This window comes from Diceros bicornis, chromosome 20 (assembly GCF_020826845.1).
Source record: "Diceros bicornis minor isolate mBicDic1 chromosome 20, mDicBic1.mat.cur, whole genome shotgun sequence".
Lineage (NCBI taxonomy): Eukaryota > Metazoa > Chordata > Mammalia > Perissodactyla > Rhinocerotidae > Diceros > Diceros bicornis.
The window spans coordinates 22,401,909-22,416,256 of NC_080759.1; the positions used below are offsets into that span (position 1 = coordinate 22,401,909).

The following is a 14,348-nucleotide window of genomic DNA, read 5'->3' on the forward strand; positions in this document are numbered from 1 at the left end:
ACAAGCCAGAGCAAACGAAGCTTTCGGCGGAGCGGGCCGCAGCAGGAACCCAGCGGAGAGCACAGCGGGGCGGAGCTAGTTCTGCGCATGCCTCGTGTGGGCGGAAGGAGCCGTCAGGTTGCGCCTGCGCTCTCGGTCGACCTGGCGCCCCCGCGATCCGCGGCGGGGATTCCGGACCAGGGAGCGCGGGCGCGATGGTCCCGCGGTGCCAGGTAATGGTGGGGAGCCCTGTCGGACGTGTCTGCCCCCGCCCTGCCACTGCACAGATCCAGCCCTGCTCAGCCGAACTCCCCCCTACAGCCTCCCTGGCCGGCGGTTTCCGTCCGGGGCCGCGAACGCCACTGCCGCTGTGGCCCTTCCGGGCTCGGGAGGTCATGTCCACTCTGCGAACGCTTGGTGTCCGGGTGACGGCGTCGAAGACCCGCTGGTTTCTAAAGGCACCCTTTTTCTTTGCCCCCTCCTTCTCAGATGATTCGTTTTGACGAAGACAAGTTTTCAATTTATAAAGAAATGCACTTAACTCAGAATCCTTGTGAATCCTTGTGCTTCGTCTGTGCGTTTGCAAACCCTTGATTGTTTGCAAACCTCTTATTATTTCATAGAGAATAATTTGCGCTGAGTGACAGGTGGGTTATTTTACTTGGTCGGATCCCGTAGATAGCAGGCTAACTGCATAGGTTTGTCCTGGGAAATACCAGTTTATCCTGTATTTCAGACTTACCCAGTGTCAAGGTTTGTATGTTGCATAACTTAATCCTAGGCAGCTGGGTTCAATGTAGTGTAGACTGGAATCGAAAGTCATATGACAGCCGTGAAAGACGTGTCTTTCTCTTATTTGGTCATTTATCTTGTTTGTGTAGTTCATCTCTTGACTCAGACATTTATTCACTGCTTAAGTGTTTACAAAAGGTGCTATAATTTTATGTCAATTAAAGACCAACTACATGGTTTCTAAAGAAAATATTGTTAGGATTTTATTTGTGGCACACTTTCATTGGTAACAAAAAGCATCCGGAAATTGGTCTGAATTGTGCTTAAAACATAAAAATTTTCAAAATTTGTACTTGTAGATATATCTGAAATTTTTATAGCTAGTTTAATTTTCTTTAACTTATAAAATTTGTCTTTGATTAAAGTTATACGTTTGGAAAACAAGAAAACTCAACCTGAACAGTCAGAAAAGTGCTATGAGTTTTTTATTGTTAAAAGCATGTTCTTTCCTTTGCAGGTTGAAGTGTTGTATTTTGCAAAAAGTGCTGAAATAGCAGGAATTCGCTCAGAGACCATTTCTGTGCCACAGGAAATAAAAGCATTGCAGCTGTGGAATGAGATAGAAACACGACATCCTGGGTAGTTAAAACTTTGTAGAATGCATATGATTAGCACTTTTTAATATTTAAAAAACGTATAAATGAGCAAATGATAAAAGTAAAAAAAGTTAATTTTGATTTCATATTTAATGTCAGAAAGGGTCATTAGTTGTATTTTTCTGGAACTACTGAAAACTTAAATTCTGGTATTTAAAAATACACAATTCCTTAAGGAAGGCTAAAGATATTTTACTAAAACAACACAGTGAGCTGGGATACTCCCACATGGACATGATTATGTTTGTTTTTATAATTTACAAAATACTGAAAATGTAGATTTTTCACTTTTATAACGTTAACTGAAATTGTTAGAAATTCTATTAAAAATGTCTGCTTTAAACTTTTATGTCCTGCCCCTTCTTTAGAGAACTCAAAATAGAAATTTCTAAGATTAAAAGAAAAATGAAAGATAAACCTTAGCTATTGCTGAATTTGAGTTTTGCAATATTTGATTTTTTTCTGGTTTTTGAAAATCTGTTTTACTGCTGTTGTTCCTACATTGGTTTTTTTTGGAACAAAGTATAGTTTAGTTCAGGAATATTGATAGTGTCACTTAAGTCCGTATAGATGTTTAACTTGCAAGTCCTAATGCTGTGTAAAAGACACTCCTCCTCCTTGGTTTTATCTCTATCAAGCTGCTCTTCAAGTGCCCTGATTATCAATGAAACATGGTGAGGCCTCTGTCCTACTTTACTTTTAATCTTTCACCTGCTGGGAGACACCTGCTCTTGGGGGAAACTTCCATGTTGTACTTAGTATACTTGTATACTAAGAAAACGTAAAATTTGTATACTTAGATGGAAGGTGCCTGGGGAGGGCATGTACTGATTAGGAAATTTTTCTTTTTTTTCCTGGCCTGATCTGAATATTATCTTTAGTCTGGCGTTCTTTTTTTTCGTTTGTTTAATTACCCAAGACGTACAGCATCCCATAAAGAGTTGTTAGCAGTTGACTCTGTTCTTGCTGGTGAATAAGTGTGTTCTTCAGGGAATCTGTCCTTTCTCTGCAGAATATGAGTTAGTTTAATTAGTAACTTTGCAGACGATGCTTCCTAAAGTAACTTTTATGTAATATTTTTAATGGTAGCGCAGGAAATTTGAGGTCTAACAGCATTGATACTGCTAATTATTCTTTATTCCCTTCAGATTGGCTGATGTCAGAAATCAGGTGATATTTGCTGTTCGTCAAGAATATGTCGAGCTTGGAGATCAGCTCCTCTGGCTTCAGTCAGGAGACGAAATTGCCGTTATCCCCCCTATCAGTGGAGGGTAGTTCTTTTGAGCCAGTTGGGTATGTGAGATATTTTAACCAGTCTTGGGGAGAAGGATCATACAGGTGATAACTTGTATATGGTTTGCTTTAACTGTATGCTCTTCGTGAGTCTGTCTGCACCAACTCTTTATTAAAGAAGCAACTCTTTATTGGTGCACACAGATTTATAAATACCTACCTATCATCTCTGCATCAATTCTGTTGTAAGCAGCTTAATTTAATGTCAGTTGGATATGTTCATTTTATTCACTTAACCTGGTTTATTGAGATTTTATTATGTATTAGGCACAGTGCTGGATACTGGAGTATTAATATCCCTGTTTTGCAGGAGGAAAACTGAAATTTGGAGAAGTTAAAAACACTTGTCTGTGATTACATAGCTAATAAGTGGCAGAGGCAGCATTTGAACTCAGATTATTGGACTCTCTGTGTACTTTTTCACAAATACGCTTATTAGTACTGGATAATAGCTCTTCTGGGCACAGAGAAAGGTAGAAAAAAATTGTTAGCTGAAAAGTTAAAAGATCACTGTGCCTGAAAAAAAGTCTTACTATTTTCCAGGTATAAAGAAACAGCTTTATTATTATAGCTGTGTTGCAGGGGGCCCTGTGACCCATGTCATGTTTCCATCTTTCCAAACAATGTAGTCCCTATTTGAGTAGGATGATGTGGCAACATTTCTCAGTATAGTCTGGAGAGGCAGAAGGAGGCTTAATTTATTGTCAACTGAAGAATAAATAATGTAGAAATTAGCAATCATCCCTAATTAAAAACTCTTGGTAAGTTAGGAAGGAAAGAAAACTTTCTTAATTTGATGGGATTTTTGTCCAAAATCAAGAGTAAGTATCATACTCAATAGCAAATCCTTGTTTTCATTAAAGAAAGGAACAAGCCAAGGATGCCTGTTTATTTTTTCACCCCCCCCCCCCCCCGCCCTCCTGGAGAGCAGTGCCACAAAGTGTGAAGAATAAATATTGCAAAGCAAATTGCCCAGTATGTGGATGGAGATGGGATCTTTCTTAGTCCTACTATTTGGAAATAATAGGAGAATTCCTTGTTAGAAATGTATCTCAATTTTATTTGGAGACTGTGGTCACCATATCACCACCATGATTTGCGAAAAATGCTATTTTTTAGAGTTTGGAATATATTCAGAAAACACAGGCTGCCATTAAAGGTGTGTGTGTGTGTGTGTCAGTGCAAATAATCCATAATCAGTCTGTAAATCAAAATTGGGGTGAGTTTATCATGAGCTAGGTTTGAGGACTATAGCCCGGGGCCTCCCTTCCCCAAGGAAAGAAGGGCACCAAAGAAATGGAGTGTACAAGAGTGGTTATATACCGTCTTGGAACAAAGAGCATACATCACATATGACAGGAATATTTCTTTTGCTACTGTTATGCTTAGCTGGCACAGCAGGTCATTGGTCACAAGGTGAGCACAGCAGGTTGGTAATTAATCCTTAGTTTCAAGGAAGAAATGCCTGTCCTTAAAGAAATACCGATATGGAGGGGGAGCTACATCTCTATCTTTAAGGACATCATTCTTGTCTTTGGGATAGTAAATGTTTAAAGTGGATGTACAATGCGTGCTCAGTAGGCCATGTCAGGCCCTTTTGGAAAAACCAGGTCAGGCTGAATTAGTTTTATACCAAATGGCTTCCTCGTATACTCCGGTGTATCCTATTGCTTTTCATTTATCGCGAGAGAGTGATGATTAGACCTGTTCTTTGGAAAGATTAGGAAGATTACTCAAAGCATTGTGTATTATTTGAGTGTATTTGACAGGAGTTGTAATATGTAATTTTAGAACCTGTCTGTGTCCTTATAGAATCCTGTTGTGGGAATGTGTATGGTCTGAAGTTCGTGGACCGTGTTTGGGTTACCTATATCTTATTGCAAGAAAAAGAAGTGGAAGAAGTTCGGGTGGCCCGTACGGGAGCTGAAACATCTGGGAACCCGTGGGATATGAATAATTGGTTTTTTCTCATCAGTAGCTGGAAGGAGCTAGGGAAAAGAACGCTGGATTTAGTAAGATTCCTCGGTTGGAATCACCTTGAGTGAGTCCTTAACCCCTCTGAGCCTTCTTTCTTTCATCTTTCAATGTTGGTGAAACCCCACAGGAGTTATGATTATATCCAGACTCTTCGTGGCTTGCAAGGTCCGACCCACCTGCCCAGCCTCAGCCCACTGGTTCTTTCCCTTGCTCCCTGGGCTTTGATCTCCCCATAGGTTCTGGAGCGACACACCGTGCTCTTTCTTGTCCCAGAACCTTGGCTTTTGCCATTCCTTCTGTCTCTGCCTGGGGGTCTGTTGCCCTGTTTTTTTTACTGGGCTACCTTCTTATCTTTCAGGTCTCAACTTTAAATATTACCTCTTGTGAGAGGCCTTCCAAGATCTTCTTATCTTACATAGCCCCTTCCCCAGCGTCACCCCCCTTCTCTGTCTCAGAACCCTGGTTATTTCCATAAGTTATCCCTATTTGTAATTTCTATTCATTGCCTTGTTTCTCCCATTCCAGTATGAGTGCCCTGAGGGTAGGAGCAATGTATTTTTCCACCTGGTCTCTATCTAGTGCCTGGCACTAGTCTCTGGCCCTCAGTGAGTACTGTGTGTAATAAGTGCTTGATGAATGAAATAAGAAACGCATGGGAAAGGACTTGGCACAGCACCTGATGGATTGGTGTGCAGCTCCTTTCCTTATTTCGTCAGTTATTTTACCAGGGTTGTGCTCGGTTGTGAAATGAACCCAGTTCCTATGGAGTCACCATCACTTCTCTTCTTCCTCTCTCCTTTTTAGATAAAGAAAAAGGCAGTTCTAGGTATGGTGCTTGGTAATACACTGGTTAGCGGTGATGTGCATGTGGATGAAGGTGTCAATATCTGAACTGTACCATGATGGGAGATAAAAGGAGCAGTTCTAGAATTTGGAATAAATTGGCATATGAGATAGATTACATTTTAAGTGATCATGTTAATGGTAAATTCAGTTTTATATCATGCTTGATTCATTAGGGATATTTATAAATATGTTGAGTTTTGCTAAAATTTTACACTTGCCTATTTTTATCGTTCAGATTAAATCATGTCTCCTAATACATCTCATGTAGAAAAAATATAAATTGAGACAACGTATAAGTTGGATGTTTTGCCTCTAGTACCAATGTTAAGGTTTATTAACATGTTATTTGTAGGAAAGATATGAATGAAGTTGAGGAGAAATCTAAAGATATAATAAAATTCACTGCTGAGAAACTCTCTGTAGATGAAGTCTCCCAGTTGGTGATTTCTCCACGCTGTGGTGCAATATCCCTGTTTGTAGGTGAGTTGTCATTTTTACAGCATCTATTGACTGCACAAGACAATAGAAATTAGCAAGGGTTTCGCATGGTTAGTATTAATGGTCAGAGGATTTTAAGATACTGAATAATAAACCAGGATTACCGATGATGGTGGGTAGAAATTTTTTTAGTTCTTGTTTTGTTTTAGTAACCTTCAAGTTAACCTATGTTAAAACAATATAAAAAATAGGATAAAAGTCATTATTAGGAGAGAGAATTCTATATTTTCCAAATATTCAGGGAAAAATTGGTGATGATGATCACTTAATGATACTTCTTGGAACATAATGGTTTCCTTTTACATATCAAGTGCTGTTGGTTAGAAAAGGAATATAACCTGGTTTGTCGTATGAGTGTTTTCAGTAAGCTTGCCTAATCAGTGTCATTTTATTTCCTTGTCTTTGTGGTAATTATCTTTTGTTTTTCTAATGAGGTTCTCATTTTTAGAAAATTTCAAAGTAATATTTAGGTAAATTGATATGCTATCTGTCTATTCGAAAAGCATCCTTTTTTATTCTATTAGTGTGCTATTTCTATTGTAAGGAGAAACTTTATTTTAATTGCAATTTTTTTTTTTTTTTAGGAACTACAAGAAATAACTTTGAAGGGAAAAAAGTCATTAGCTTAGAATATGAAGCATATCTACCCATGGCAGAAAATGAAATCAGAAAAATTTGTAGTGACATTAGACAGAAATGGCCAGTCAAACACATGGCAGTGTTCCATAGACTTGGGTATGATTTCTTTTATCCATTTAAAAGTTAAGTATAGTGGTTTTCTGCCTTTGTACTAATTCTGATTCTGGAATCTTTCATGGGAATCCTATATTACCATGAGAGGAAGGTTTGTATATTATTCTGGTGGACAATAGAGATGCCTCCCGGTGGTTGTTATGTAGTAACATTTGAAGAGTGCCTGGTGCTGTGGAAAAGTCCAAATGTGCCAGGACTCTAGGCCCTGCGCCCAACAGCCTGTGCTGATGTGTGCCAAAGTCCTTGAGGCCTTTTAAGAATTGTTTTGTAGTCCGAACTCTGTTTATATGACAGTCTGTTAAGAGACTTTTTTTAATATAAATGCCTTTGAAGATCATTAAATTAGTTTGCTTTTTTGTGGCACTAGGAAGAGTGGAGTTCTAGGTTTTAAAAAGAATCCAGCAATTGAGACTGCATCTGTCATAGTCTATTAGTTATTATTTTGTTATTAATAACTATAATTTTATTAATCATTGATTATATTAATGTTATCAATCCTATTGATTGCTATTTAATATTTTCAACTTTGTCTTATACTGGCATGCAGTAACTTTGTGTCTCCAGGCATCACCTGGCTCTGTGCCTTGTTGGTTTGAATGAGATGTTTGTTGAATCAGTGAAAGGTCTGTTTCTTCGTGGTGCCCAGCAAACAGGTTTAGTGGCTAGATGCTCACAGATTAGCCACCACCTCAGCATCCCCTCTGCTGAATGCAACTGGGATGAAGATTGTTTTCTAACTAAACTGGATGTTTAAGAAAAACAGAACTGGATGGCCTAAGAATGCTTCACTGGAGTTTTTATCTGTCTTGTCGATTCTTGAACGTGTGGATTCAGAGGAGATGGTAAATTGTTTTCTTCATTTTGTTGAAGCTCAGTTCCAGTGTCGGAAGCAAGCGTAATCATTGCTGCGTCCTCGGCCCACAGGGCTGCATCCCTTGAGGCTGTGAGCTATGCTATTGATACTCTGAAAGCCAAGGCGCCCATATGGAAAAAGGTAAGTTAAGGAGATATCTCATTTTGCCATTTGGACGTGATTTCTCCCAGGACTTTTTAAAGGCTAGGGCATAAGAGTACATACAGAGTTTGATTCATGGGCCTCTCCTGACTCTATAGAATCTTGTTTTCTGTATCTGTGAAATAGGATGTTTATGTAATATCTCCTTTCCGAGGTTTGTTAAGCGTGAAAAACTCATGCCTCAGAATGCATGGCACAGAGTAGGCCTCGACGAGTGGTAACAATTAGAATTCCTAGTCTGGACCATTCCAGTGGTTCATATATAAGTCATTTCTCTTGGATTAGAATTCCCTTGACTTAGAGGGTCTCTGTTTTGGAGAGTGGGAATAATGCATGGCTATTTAGGTAATGGCTAAAATAGAGATTCCTCAAGGCGAAAAAGCCTTCTCCTAGAACTCCTTCTTTTTAGAAAAAGAAAAGGGTGGGGTATTGCCTCCTCAGAGAAAATGCATAGTGAGGGGATTTAAAAACATAAATAGGAAATTCTAGCTTATTTTCTGTTGATACGTCAAACCCATCAATAAAAGCAAACAGTTCTCTGGTTAAATAGAGCATTCTGAAGGGATGAAAAGATCGAACTCCCTAAATCCTCCCCCCCCCAATTACACTTAAGAATCTAGAATTGCCCACAGCATTGTGGCTGGTAGCAAAGCTGAGGAATGAATTAACCACCTAGTAGGTCAGAAGGCCGGAGCAGAGGACCAGAGGGTAAGTCCTTCCTAGGAGCCTACTGCCTCAGTTAGTGGTACAGATGAGCAAATTGGACTCCAACCAGGGCCTTTGAAATTTAGTGACTATATTTTCTGAATAAAAACTGAAGCCCATTGTTATAAGGGGAAACTTTGGGACAGGATATGTGAAAGGAAACTGTCTTAGTGAAGTTCAGATAAATGGTTGCTTCCTGTGAACAAGGCTGCCACGATTTTGATAGACGGTGAGGCAGGCCCCTGAAGAGGGAGGGGTAGGAAGAGCATTCCACAATGAGTTGTGAGCCTGGGGGGCAGGGGTAGCTTGCTTCACCCGGAAGGACAGAATGGACAGCCCGCTGAGAGAAGGTAGGTGAGAGGGCAGGCCCCCAGGATAAGGGAGCACACAGGAGTTGGCCGTACTCGTGTTTTTATGCTTTGGGGACTAGCTGGCCTCCCTATTTCCTTTTCTGTCTGTAGAAGGTGGGAGGGTGTACAGGTGTTAGAGGAGTATTGAATTTGGATTCCTATCCCTCAGGAATAGAACCTGACTATTGAGTGAGGAGAGAAAGTAATATGTTCTTTTTCTCCTCTCTTCCAAAAATTATCCAAATTCCAGTCTGTTTCTAGTCCCCGCTGTGCTTTGAGATCATCTGTGATGTAGGCAGGGGTGGGCAGGTAGGGCACGTACTGACAGAGTAGTTGTCACCAGAACGCAGCTCAAACCTATTGAAGAACTTCTGCCAGTGATCACTTAGTTTCACAGCTAGTGGAAATAGCCCTTCTGCCTTTGGAAAAGCATATTTAGCAACATTGAGGAGTGGGTGTGTTTAGAAAGGAAAAAAATGTTTAAAACTGAAAACTTTCCATCTTCCCTACATAACTTTGCCCTGGCTATCTCCTGTCATGGTTCTAAATGAAGTTAATTGTTTATTCCATTCTGTGGTTGCACCTGATCTCGTTAAGGCTTCTTGTCTGTCGTTTCTCCTACTGGATTGGGACTCCTTAAGTGTAGGGAACATGTTTACTCACTTTTCTGCTCTCAGTGGTTTATTGAGAGCAATACAGTGCTCCCACTCTTTACTGGATTGTTAAAAGAGGAGCAGATTTAAATAGTTGTGATATTCATTTGCCTGATTTATTTGAATATATTTGCATTTATTAAAATACTCTGTTTTGAATACCTGTTATGGTTCTGTTTTTCAGGAAATGTATGAAGAGTCATCATCATCTTGGAAAAGAAACAAAGAATGCTTTTGGGCAACCAATGATTAAACCACAGTTTTTTAGAGTGCTAAAATTTAAATTTGTTAAACTTTTATCTTTGATCACATTTTGATTTTTCTTCTCCAAAAGTTCAGATAGTGTATTGAAGCACAATCTCTTATGTTACACCTGTGGGACAAAAGGGAGAAAAAAAAGCAAAATAAATGAGTGTTTAGGATGAGGACTTATGCAGGAACTCTATAGAGGTAGAGGAAGAGCTTTAGGGAAGAAATGGAAGAATAATTTAAATGTGAGGAAAGATACCTGTGGTAGACATATTATTCCAAGCCTAAGTTCTAATTGTAACTTGACTGATACTGAGGTATGGCCCCTCCTCACTGACTTTGTCTCAAAGAGAGCCTGCTCCCCGCCCCCTGCCCCCACATCCAGTGATGTCATTGTTATCAGGGATGCATTATGGGAATGTTGGCAGAACTGGGACATATGAAAAGTTATTATAAGCCAGTTTTGATTTGGTATATTTTTAGAATTTATATATTTTTAAAAATAACCTAAATAAGTAACACTATTAAACAAGTTTAAAAGCAGTATTTTTGTTTTTTAAAATTGTGATAATGTCCAAAATATTTCATAATATTGAGATTTCTAGTATTTCAGATTCTATAATCATACCATAACACTGTATTTTATTAATTATTAGTATTGCATCACTATACAAATCAGCATAAAATTGTTGTAAAACCAGGCAAACTAGCAACAGGGGTGCTTTGCATGATAATGTTAGTTGATATTTAAAATTTGATCCACAACCAATTAAAAAGGAAAATGATATGGTTATTTATTAAAGCATTATTTCAGATAGTTTTATTTTCTTTTATTCAGCATTATCATTAATGAAGTCATTAATAAACGATGAAGTTTTCTGTGAGATCTTTACACTAATGGTCCAATTTTTGCTTGGCCGATATACTATCTTTTCCATATAGCTCTTAAAATAATAAAACATCGACATAATTTTGGGCAATTGATATCACAAAATTTGTATTATGCATATTGGAAACAAAGATTGTACTTTCAGATGCTTAGATTTTTTTTTTGGTAATACTGTTTGTTACATCTAGTGAAACATTTTTTACATAAGGAATTCATTTATTCAACAAATATTGAATGCCTGTTCTATGCCGGGTACCCACCTGGGGCTCCTAGTTCAGCAGCCTTACATACCGTGAGGAAGCATCCGTCCTGTCTTTGCCAGAGACCTACAGAACAGCCACATTGACTTGAGGAATCTCCTGGTAACTTGGTGCTTATTCCTCGCCTGTTCAGAGAGATTGGGCTGGAAGGATCCTGGGAAGGCAGACAGACCTCCACCTACCACTCTTACCGAGATGGGCTTGCCTGTCTGCTCTTGGCCTTACCCTCTCTGCTGCATTCGGTGCCTCCCCCTCCCTTCCACCAAACTCTAGCCTGCCCCCATTTGAGAACGGGGTCTGGCGGTCAGACAGAAACAGTTGCATTCTATCTGAAAGTGCATCACAGAGTCACTGGCCCACAGTAGATATTCCTAGGGTTTTATACTCATGTTGTTAATATGATGTATATTATGTCATATATATTAATATGAAGTATATGTGGATATCGGGACTTTTCTCCTCCAATATTTCTTTCAAAGATCTTTATTGATGGTAATTATATTTTTAAAGAACAGAAAACATCCTTTAAACATGTTTTTAAAGAATCATGCCTTCATTAAGTAGGCGTTATTCTAAGTCTGGAACAGAGACTATTATGCTTTGAAGTCTCCAATACAGAGGTGAAGGAGTTAGTCTTGGGCATGCAGAAGTCGGGATGGAACGTCCCTGAAAGTTCTGAGTGCACTGCGCTGGACTTAGAGTTGATCCTCACTTGCTCTTAAGAGTGGCAGAGTTAATTGGTGGTTGACATATTAAGGGGCTAGCATCACTTACTTGGCTCCTCAAGTGATTAGAAGAGTAACCTGAAAAAATTCAGCCTTGAAGCAGATTGCCCGCAAGGTTTCAAAGTTGCTTTGGGAACTGTGGCTTTGTATGATAGCTAGGTAAGTTCACTCAAGAAGTAGGAAATTCAACTTACTTAGTGTTTCAAGTATTTTTCAACAGGTAGAAAAATGAAAATTTTATTTGAAAGTAACAGCGAATGGTGAGTGAAGTATTTTGTGATTTTTGTGGATATTTTTGTCCCTTGGATATGATGTTTAGAGTCACAATATATTTTCAGTATGTTGGGAGAAACAGTGGTTAAGAAGCCAGTAGTTGAGTCTTGACCTCAGATCCCTGAATGAACCTATTGGAGAATTAGAGAACAATTCCTGGGTACCTCTTCCTTATTCCCCTGCCAGCTGTGTCGTCCAGCCACCCCTCCACTTCCCTTGGATTATTGCTGTGGCCTGCTGACTGCGTCCCTGCTGCCGCTCCTCTGTCTCCCATCATCCTGCTCAGAGCCTTCTGATAGCTACTCACATCCCAGAACCTCACAGTCCTCCCCATGCCTACGGCTTACATGATCTGGCTCCTGCGTGCCCCCCTCACCTCCTCTCTTGCTCTAGGCTTCCTGCTTTGCTGTGGCTGGTATGTGGCAGGTTTATTCTTTATGGCCCCTACCTGTCCCTTCTTCTAGAATGCTCTTCCTCCAGATATTCCCAGAGTCTGCTTCCTCATTTTATTTCAGTCCGTGTTTAAATGTTACCTCCTCAAAGAGCCTTCTCTGACTATCCTGTTTAAGACTGGAATCCTGTTCCCTTACTCTGCTTTATATTTTGTTGTGGCACTTCCTGCTGCCCGATGTTCTACATCTATCAGTTTATCTCCATCACTAGACTGTAAACTTCCAGAGATTGGCAACTTTTGTCTCTGTCACTGCAGTGTCTAACCAGCACATGCACTCAAAAGTGCTATTGGTGTTCAAGTATTGTTCCCCAAGTTAAACACACCTGATGTGTAGTTGTAGTGCTTACAGATGCACCAAAGTATCTGGCTGAATGAGTGGGTAGGTCCTCTACTCCCTTCCCTACTCCTGTGACATCTTCTGTAGTTAGTGAGCCTCGAGTATGTTCGAGACCTGTCTTAAGGCTGTTGATGATTTGTGTGATGTAGTTAGGTAGATCACCCAGCAGAGGGCAGTAGAGCCAGGGCTATAGTAAGAGCAACTTGAGTCTTAGATTTTTAGTCTGTTTTATTTTGCACAGAACCAAAAAGTTCAGTTTAGTTCGTAGCCGTTTTCTTTAAAGCAAGTTAGGTTGGAGTGGTCCTACGATGAAAATTAGTCCCTGATGTTGAGTAAGATGATTTCCAATCTTTAATTGGTATCTTAGTTTAGAATATTAAAGGCTTATGATAGAATGAGGGAGGAGTTTTTAAAAATGTTTTTAGTTTTTAAAAGGTGATATAAGTAAAAGCAATTACTTTTTTAAAAATGAGTAAGTGTAAAATTATTTTCCAATTTGGGACTACGTGGTAGCTTTAATACAGGTGTTGAGCAGCATTTCCTAACCTACTGTGAAAAAACAAAAACGAACGTTCTTTTTTCCCAAAGTTGTATTTTAATGTAAAGTGCATACCAAACACGCTTACTGGTGGTGGTTCTGCAGTGAGCTCCCCTTGTGACTGTTCACCGGGATTGAGATGGGCGGGGTCGAGGAGGGCGTGTGAGATCCCGATGGGAGTGGGAGGCGTCTGTGCATCGATGCACAGGGCAGCACCTGCCACCCAACCTTGGCATTAGTGTGCCGTCTATACGATGATGGCCAGTCCATGAGCCCGACGTGTTTCTTGGTTTATAATTTCAGCATGTTTACTTCAGCATATTTAATCCTTAAAATATAAATATTTAAACCCTCCTGCTTACTGCTAAAATTAAAAACAGAAAAGCAGCTCTGCAGCTGGACTGGTTTTGCATGTAGCAGCAGTTGGGTGACTTCTGCTTTATTCCAGGCACACATTTTATTTCAAGAGATGGCTGGTGCCGTAAAGAGGTGCTTCTCAAACCTGAATGTAATATGAATCATCTGGGGATCTTGTTAAACCTCCGATTCGAATTCAGTAGGTCTGGGTGGCACCTGAGAGCTGCATCCAGGCTCCAGGTGATGCAACGCTGCCTGTCCATGGACCACTTGGTGAGGAGCAAGGCTTCACACCTGGTCCCTAAACTAGGCAGGCAGGTTGGGGTTCCTACAAAACATCCTATGGTCACTGCTCGTAATGTAAGAGATCCGATACATCCTCACTTTCCTTATATTGAGTCTTCAATGTGTTCTGAAGCACAGCAAATGCATAAGATAAATATAATGAAACAGCCGTAAAATTCAAAATCCAAAGTAAATAGCTTTATTTTCAAAATGATTTTAATAATATTCAGTAATGTGGTATGACGAGTGGTTTACAATTAAATAGTACTTTTCTGTTTGATTCTCCTACTTTAATATGAGAAAAGCTCTTAACTAATTTATGTTGATCACTACAATCTGATTTTTGTTTCTCAGAAATCAAATGAATTGTGCAACTTGATGTACAGACAGGCATACATTTGTTTTTATATTTTTGGTGGAGAGAAAAAAGACAAAAAACCAGTTAATCAAAAAAAGCAATATACATATCACATCTTAACAAAGATTTATACATTATGTATGAAGGAAAACATTCAAGACATTTT

At 39.5% G+C, this 14,348-nt stretch overlaps 1 protein-coding gene across 1 annotated transcript; it reads left to right on the top strand.

Moving 5' to 3' along the window:
• Positions 1-260: 260 nt before the first annotated feature.
• Positions 261-10,598, top strand: MOCS2 (molybdenum cofactor synthesis 2). The gene is made up of 7 exons (XM_058564103.1): positions 261-626; positions 1,229-1,350; positions 2,516-2,660; positions 5,836-5,963; positions 6,566-6,716; positions 7,605-7,728; positions 9,642-10,598. Exons 3-7 carry the CDS (start codon positions 2,563-2,565, stop codon positions 9,708-9,710), a joined length of 570 nt encoding a protein of 189 aa, XP_058420086.1. The 5' UTR covers positions 261-626; positions 1,229-1,350; positions 2,516-2,562; the 3' UTR covers positions 9,711-10,598.
• Positions 10,599-14,348: the final 3,750 nt, after the last annotated feature.